General features: G+C 36.6%; 1 protein-coding gene across 3 annotated transcripts; it reads right to left on the bottom strand.

Annotated features, from left to right (window-relative positions):
* LOC132294931 (uncharacterized) lies at positions 1-8,269 on the bottom strand. Of its 3 annotated transcripts, none has more exons than XR_009478244.1 (5): positions 7,848-8,269; positions 3,032-5,373; positions 2,789-2,944; positions 535-570; positions 1-426 (listed from the first exon to the last, which is right to left on the bottom strand). XR_009478244.1 is itself a non-coding variant. In XM_059792962.1 (4 exons), exons 1-4 carry the CDS (start codon positions 8,136-8,138, stop codon positions 118-120), a joined length of 447 nt encoding a protein of 148 aa, XP_059648945.1. In that variant the 5' UTR covers positions 8,139-8,269; the 3' UTR covers positions 1-117. The 3 variants fall into 3 exon arrangements, 1 of the variants encoding a protein (XP_059648945.1); XR_009478245.1 differs by having other exon boundaries at positions 3,032-3,128; XM_059792962.1 differs by lacking the exons at positions 2,789-2,944; positions 3,032-5,373 and having other exon boundaries at positions 7,848-7,927; positions 8,117-8,269.
* Positions 8,270-8,615: the final 346 nt, after the last annotated feature.

Here is an 8,615-nt window from a genome sequence, read left to right as displayed (position 1 = left end):
AAAAAAAAATAATGCTTATAAACTTTTTTCAACCTTTTGCTTACATGTCCCATATCAACTTTTTGCTTACATGTCCCATGTTGAAAAAGTGTAGTATAATTTTCCAATATGTTACTCTCAAAGTATAACTAATTCAGCATGCGGAGGTCGTTTTGCTTCCAGCTGCCTGGCCCGCTCTATAGCGGCTTCCCTACCAATATTTGTTGTCTCCTGCTCTCGAAAATCCCAAGTTTTTCGAAAACTTGGATTGCGAGTATCAATAATCATCTTTTCAAGTGAAACAACGCTCTCAAGTAGGCACATTGCAAGCTCAAAATCAGGTGTGAGGCCAACCCAACCTATAAATTCCACCACCTTCAGGCATTGATGCTCATATTCTGTAACCTGTCTCACCCGGCTGCGCTTTTTCTGCAATTCCCAATGGGACTGCCACACAAACAATGTGATCAAATCAATTTTTGCTACAGACAAGAAGATGACTGACAATATAAAAACATTTTAAGTCTAGCAGAATCTAAAAGCAGCTTATAGTACCTTTAAGCATGAAGGTGCACGACCTCTGAATTCAAACTGTCACAAGGAAAGAAGAAGTCATCAAATAAAAGATGATAGAAGCAACAATCTGCAACTAATTAATGTGGCATTTGGATGTTCATGAAAACTAAGGATGCTCGTGTCTGGCCAACATAGCTCAAAAAAGATTTTCTTCCCACCTGAACTCCAGTTGTAAAAATGTGGGGAGAACTAAGGAATTCGCAAAATGACCTCATCTATATCTTATCATGGTGGCCGTAGGCTGATTCTCATGATCAAAAACGAAAATGTAGTTCCAACATCACAATAAAAGAATTGGATTCACTCGATCAAATTGGACATACACAAGCCTTCCATGTGTTTTAGAGACTATATTGGAACACACGGTCAACTAGTATGACAAGCAACGAGACTACAGCATGTGAAAATTTTATTCTGCTCAAAGTCACACAACCTAAACACTTATTTAGAAGAGAAAGAGGAAGAGAGATAGAGAATCTAATAACATCTATAACGAGGTAACAATGGTTCAAAACCTACCTACCTACCACTTTTAAGAACATGATGGACAGAGAGTAACAGCTGAAGCAAAAGGGCAACAGCTGAAACAGGGCTGGCATGCACAATTCTGCTTGAGAATCAACAATTGAAGCAGAAAAAAATAAATGAATAATTGGCCCTTGTTTATGTTGGATGTCAAGAATGTGTTCTTACATGGCGACTTAGCTGAAGAAGTTTTCATGGAGCAACCACCTGTTTATGTTGCTCAGGGGGAGTATCGACATAGTGTTTGTCGGTTAAAGAAGGCTCTTTATGGTTTGAAACAATCACCAAGAGCCTGATTTGGGAAAAAAAAAAATTAAGGCAACATTAAAATTTGGTCTTCACTCTTTGCACATGCCAGACAGATCATTAGCAGGTTTCATTTTCTTTGTAGTGTATGTAGATGACATTGTTATAACAGGTGAGGACTTTGCGGGCATTGTTAAGTTGAAGGAGTTTCTACCGCATCAGTTTCGTACCAAAGGCTTGGGTAGAACTCAGATATTTTTTTGGGAATTGAAGTTGCTAGATCAAAGAAAGGTATAAGTTTGTCCATAAAAAAGTATGTGCTTGACTTATTAGAAGAAACATGACTATTAGGTGGAGTGGTCGCAGTTGATGTTCCTATGGATCCAAATACAACAAAACTGCTGATGATGGTGATTTATTTGACAACCCTGGCAGATATCGACGATTAGTTGGAAAACTGATTTATCTCACGATTACTTGGCCTGATATCTCGTATGTGTTAGTATGGTGAATCAGTTCATGGGAGCTCCTAGGGTGCCACATTGGAATATTGTTATCAGATTATCCATTATCTCAAGGGAGCTCTAGGTCTAGGGTGGTTGTATAAATCCAATGGTCACCTTAAGGTGGATGGTTTTATATTTGGGCTGGTTCACCCTCAGACAGAAGATCCACTACAGGATATTGCACCTTCTTAAGAGGTAATCTAGTTACGTGGAATAATAAGAAGCAAACAGTTGTAGCACGGTCTAGTGTTGAAGTTGAGTATAGGGCGATGACTCATATGTCTAGTGAGTTGACGTGGCTACAACATTTCCTAGAAGAACTTGATTTGAGAGTTCAAACTCCTCTTCTGTTGTTTTGTGATAATCGAGCAGCTATCCATATTGCCTCTGACCAAGTGTTCCACGAAAGGACTAAGCATATTGAAGTTGACTGCCACTTCATTTGTGACAAAATATTGAGTGGAAACATTTCTACTCCATTTATAAAGTCTGAAGATCAATTGGATGATTTGTTCACTAAGGCTCTCGGTGATAATTGATTGAAGGCTATTTGTTACAAGCTGGGATATGATATATATTCTCCAGCTTGAGGGGGAGTGTTAGAATAACTATATTAGAGCACACTTGTAAGTTTACCCCGCAGGGGTATTTTAGTTTTTCCATTAAATCTATACTCTTGTGTATTTATATATAGAAAAGATATTGGAGTGAGGCGAGTTTAGTTTTTCTCCCTCACACAAAATTCCCATATAATGTCTCCATTTTTTCTCTTTTCTTTTAACCATAATTTCAGCAAAGATAATAAACTTACACCATCACTTTTCCTTAAATTAATGGAAGCTAGAGTGGCTGCATATGACAATTTAGTTTGACCAAAGTGCCATTTTCATAACTCAACAAAATAAACAATATAGTAAAGTTTTAAGATGCAAGCTGTTTAAGATGCGGAAACTCACCTTCAACACAAAACTGAACAAGCAAGGAGATGCATTTATCAAAGAAATGAGGAAAAGGATGCTTCGGTCATTGTAAGCCCGAACGTTTATTTCCAATTCCTTTAGATTACTAAATTTAGGAAAAAATTCCCCTTTTAATATGTTTCCCCCAATAGCCTACCAGTAAGAACAAAAATTCAGTGATTAGCAACCACTAATAATAAATGAAAATAAATAAACACGGAAAAAGTGAAGCGTACTAACCACAGAATTCAGCTCCAATATAAGCTTTTCTAGTTGAGGGAGATCGATAGAATGGAAGCTTGTTATATTCAGAAACTAAAATATCACAATAATGTCCCTGGATAGATACCTCAGCAAGCAAGGGAACTTCTTAAAAGGCATGCTTATCTCTGACCCAAAGTATTTAAATGACACGAGATTTATAGCTGAAATCTAAATATCTTTTAAATTGATACAGGAGGCAATTTCCAAGTATTTCAATTTGAGTGAAGTACCAGCAACTTTTGCATTAACTAAAGATATTGAGTGCCGCACGGATAAATGCTCAAGCAATGGGCAACTCGATAAGAAGTATGCAACACCTTCTCCAGTTATATTGACATGTGTTAAGCAGAGGGAAGTAAGGGTATCAAAGCTTGAAAAACCAAGAGGCAAGTCCAACAACCAAAAAGGAAAAGCGTAATTATAATGTAACTGACTTAACTGAGAATCCGTGTACTCTCTTGACAAGTCCAACTCAAGCATTCTAACTCTCTTCTCTATTGCAAAGTTTATCCATCTATCAATGATCCATCCACAATGTTTATCAGAATCAAAACAAATTTTGAGTTCATCTAAAGTTTGCCCACGATGTGAATTCAAGACTTGGTTCACCCAATTTATGTACTCAAACCTTTCCATTATACTTGATACTTTACTTTGTTGCAAGCCCACTGATTTCTTTGGGATAACAAAGTCCAGACTACCACTGAAAAATTTCCACAGATTTCCCACCTGTGCGAAAGGATACTTGTTCTTGCTGCTTCTTTCATTGTCAAGCAGGACAATATAGTCACAAGTATTTCATCTGGCAATCCACTAATCCGGTCCTACATATAATAGTCCATTTATCAAGCTAATTATAGTAAACAAATGGCGAATTACCATGACGATAATAATAAAGAAACAGTGTTATAAAAATATATAAATATAAATGAAAATTAATATCTTCGAATCTTTTTTGGTATGTATTTTGTTCAAACATATTGAAGATTGACAATAGATAACAATTTATAAAAAACATGCAAATTCAATATATATATATATATATATATATATACAGAGAGAGAGAGAGAGAGAGAGAGAATGAAGCATTAAAGACATGTCAATCGCAAACTTTCAGGATGGGGGGTGCTTCCAGTAAGGTATCTTGGGGTTCCATTGCTGTCTACAAAGCTCAAGTCTGAAGATTGTTTGGGGTTAGTGGACAAAATTGCCTAAGAGATAAGTTTTAGTGCAGCAGGTATCTCTCATTTGCTGGAAGATTGCAACTACTTAATGCTGTCCTATTTTCTATTCAAGTGTATTGGTCTTCTGTGTTCATCCTTCCAAAAACAGTCATCAAGCAAATCAATGATTTTGAGCTTTCTTTGGAATGGTGTGGATCTTAGTAGAGGGCATGCTAAAGTAGCCTGGGATAAGGTCAAATATTAAGTTTCTTGGAACAGAGCTGCTATGGCTAAGCATACATGGGATTTACTGCAGACTGAACCTGAAGTCTCTGTGGATGCAATGGGCTAAATCTAAATTGAAAACATAAAAATAAAAGGAAGAACTTTTGGGCTATAAACACTCCTCAGGATTGTTCATGGACATGGATGAAGTTGTTGAACCTTAGAAGCTATTTTAGAATGGACTTTATGTACAAAATTGGGAATGGTGAGCATACTTCTTTATGGTATCAATATTGGCTTCTTGCTGACCCTATTGCCTTGAATTTAGGAGAGAATATATTTGGAATTGGCTAGTTAATTCAAATAGTGGTTTTGAATCTTTTGATGCTTTGGCTAGTAAATTGCCAAGTTTATCCAACACTAATTCTTTTGATCAGCTTGTTTGGATGTCCACTAATGGTGCTTTTTCCATCGTGTCAGCCTGGGGTAGGATCAGACCTAAGAATAGTAAGGTTGTCTGGTTTGATCTTATTTGGTTTGGTAAAGCAATTCTAAAGCAATCCTTCATGGTGTGGTTGACTATTCAAGACAAGTTGCTAAACAAACAGAGAATGGTAAGGATGAGATGCTTTGCTTTTGTCATGCTTTATGGTGGCATAAGGTTATTTCTGCTAGAATGGGGGTGATTCTGGCTTTGTGCTGGGCTTTTGATCTATGTTGCAGCAGTCTTATTATTTTGCTCTTCCTGCAGTTTGCTTTGTATTGCTTCTGGCAGCTGAGTTCTTGGTTGGATTTGGTATGTGCTTCGGGGCCTAAACTTCTTTTGTTGCCTTGAGAGCGTTTATTTTCTTTTGTTCTTGCTGCTTCTTTCATTGCCAAGCAGGACAATATAGTCACAAGTATTTCATCTGGCAATCCACTAATCCGGTCCTACATATAATAGTCCATTTATCAAGTTAATTATAGTAAACAAATGGCGAATTACCATGACGATAATAATAAAGAAACAGTGTTATAAAAATATATAAATATAAATGAAAATTAATATCTTCGAATCTTTTTTGGTATGTATTTTGTTCAAACATATTGAAGATTGACAATAGATAACAATTTATAAAAAACATGCAAATTCAATATATATATATATATATATACAGAGAGAGAGAGAGAGAGAGAGAGAGAGAGAGAGAGAGAGAGAGAGAATGAAGCATTAAAGACATGTCAATCGCAAACTTTCAGGATGGGGGGTGCTTCCAGTGAGGTATCTTGGGGTTCCATTGCTGTCTACAAAGCTCAAGTCTGAAGATTGTTTGGGGTTAGTGGACAAAATTGCCTAAGAGATAAGTTTTAGTGCAGCAGGTATCTCTCATTTGCTGGAAGATTGCAACTACTTAATGCTGTCCTATTTTCTATTCAAGTGTATTGGTCTTCTGTGTTCATCCTTCCAAAAACAGTCATCAAGCAAATCAATGATTTTGAACTTTCTTTGGAATGGTGTGGATCTTAGTAGAGGGCATGCTAAAGTAGCCTGGGATAAGGTCAAATATTAAGTTTCTTGGAACAGAGCTGCTATGGCTAAGCATACATGGGATTTACTGCAGACTGAACCTGAAGTCTCTGTGGATGCAATGGGCTAAATCTAAATTGAAAACATAAAAATAAAAGGAAGAACTTTTGGGCTATAAACACTCCTCAGGATTGTTCATGGACATGGATGAAGTTGTTGAACCTTAGAAGCTATTTTAGAATGGACTTTATGTACAAAATTGGGAATGGTGAGCATACTTCTTTATGGTATCAATATTGGCTTCTTGCTGACCCTATTGCCTTGAATTTGGGAGAGAATATATTCGGAATTGGCCAGTTAATTCAAATAGTGGTTTTGACTCTTTTGATGCTTTGGCTAGTAAATTGCCAATGTTATCCAACACTAATTCTTTTGATCAGCTTGTTTGGATGTCCACTAATGGTGCTTTTTCCATCGTGTCAGTCTGGGGTAGGATCAGACCTAAGAATAGTAAGGTTGTCTGGTTTGATCTTATTTGGTTTGGTAAAGCAATTCTAAAGCAATCCTTCATGGTGTGGTTGACTATTCAAGACAAGTTGCCAAACAAACAGAGAATGGTAAGGATGAGATGCTTTGCTTTTGTCATGCTTTATGGTGGCATAAGGTTATTTCTGCTAGAATGGGGGTGATTCTGGCTTTGTGCTGGGCTTTTGATCTATGTTGCAGCAGTCTTATTACTTTGCTCTTCCTGCAGTTTGCTTTGTATTGCTTCTGGCAGCTGAGTTCTTGGTTGGATTTGGTATGTGCTTCGGGGCCTAATTACATAGCAGTATCTTAATATGCCCACTAAACTTTCTTTTGTTGCCTTGAGAGCGTTTATTTTCTTTTGTTCTTTCAAGTTTAAGTGGTTTTGTTTAGATGTGTTGGCTAGATGCATTTCTTTGTATTCTATACATCATTCTCTATTATTTTCCCTTTCAGTTCTCTGTTTAGTCTTGGGTTATACCCTTTCTATATTTTTTGGAGGTATGCTCTTGTGCTTGATGTACTTTTTGATTTTAATTAATGAAACCATTTACTTAAAAAGGAGAAAAAAACACTTAATGATTATGAACTAGTGTAAATGAATAATAATATATCCAACTTCCTTTTGGAATTTGTTAGGAAATTTATTGTTCGATAACTCTTGGGCTCTAAGGATTTGGGTGTACAACGAGAAATGTGAGCTCACGAGAGAGCAGTTGGGCATGTGAGGGCCTCAAATCCTCTACCTCACACGGACCGTGAAGATGTGGTTAATGGTTGGTACAGTGAACTAGTGAAGAACACCAATGGTGAGCAGGGGGTCTCGTGGAGTGGTACGTGTGAAAGGCTCGGGTATCAGACTCCATACCCTAGAGTGGGAGTTGTGTACAAGGTTGCAGTGTTGGATATTGATCTCTATTGTATTAATTTCTCTACATAACTGTGGTTACAACTTTTATCATCGGTGGACGTAAGCCAGATTTGAACCACAATAAATCTTGTAGTTGTGCGTGATTATTTATTGTTTGTGATTGGATCTACATGTGCCATTGTTCCAGTAGTATTTACATTGTTCAAACATGTTGATGATCAACAATATAATGCATGAATTTAGAACCAAAATGAAATAACAAAAATATATAAATAGATAAATACCATGAAAGCCTTGGCTTGAATGGTATAGCCTCCCAAATGGGAGGTTGAGGGTTCAATCCCTAGTGAGGATGTGTGTGAGTAATTCAATCCAGCAAAACATAAATAAATAAATAAACAGATTGAAACAAAACGATATATTCACAAACACACACTCCCAAGAGGAAAAAAATTATTAAAAAAAACGGCCCAGCTTTAAATCATCTAGAGAAGAATTTACCTTTTGTAAGGAATATGTAGAAGTGACACACAACCTTTTCTCCATTAGATTTGAAGATACAATCATTGATTCATATAAAGCTGCAGAATTACAAAAATCAGACAAATCATACACTAAAGTGACAAGATATTAGCAAAAAACCAGTTCAAAATAACTCTCTGTCTCTTGTACTCCAAAGGGAAAGAGAGGCATTCTGTCCTACGATGAGTTACGAGTTAAATAAGATATAATCAGAATAATTCTTCAACTCGTTCTTTTTTTTTTCTCACCCCGATTTCGCCTGACACACATATCTTAACAAGTTCAAATAACATGAAACCCTATACACGTGCAAAACAGTGTGTGTACATATACAGAGAGTAAAGTGCATCCCTGCTATACAAAACTTGAGCACTAAACACCCCTCCTATTTAGTATGTGAATATAACCCCACATGATTTGAGGAATGCGTGCACATTGAACCCCCTCCGTTATATATCCAATATAAAGTGGCCGTTAGGTGTCATTAATTTACATGAAAACCCAAAACTACGTACCATTTTTGAGTGACCAAAATGCCCTTAAAAGCCTTCTATATATATATATACACACACGAGCGCACACAAATTATATACGTTTATGCACACTTATTCCATGTTTGGGTGCATCTAAATACAACATCTCTCTCTCTCTCTCAACCTACCCCATAAAATTATAAGGACATTGCGGAATGTAAACTGTCATAAATGGTTGGTAACAACAAGTGTCAATCAAAACAATCATTCGGGA

The sequence above is a fragment of the Cornus florida genome, unplaced genomic scaffold, assembly GCF_030987335.1.
Source record: "Cornus florida cultivar Cherokee Brave unplaced genomic scaffold, ASM3098733v1 CherokeeBrave_3.0.0_Hap2_Chr02, whole genome shotgun sequence".
NCBI lineage: Eukaryota > Viridiplantae > Streptophyta > Magnoliopsida > Cornales > Cornaceae > Cornus > Cornus florida.
Note: the sequence above shows the minus strand (reverse complement) of the source record. Positions and strands in the feature narration are given on the sequence as shown.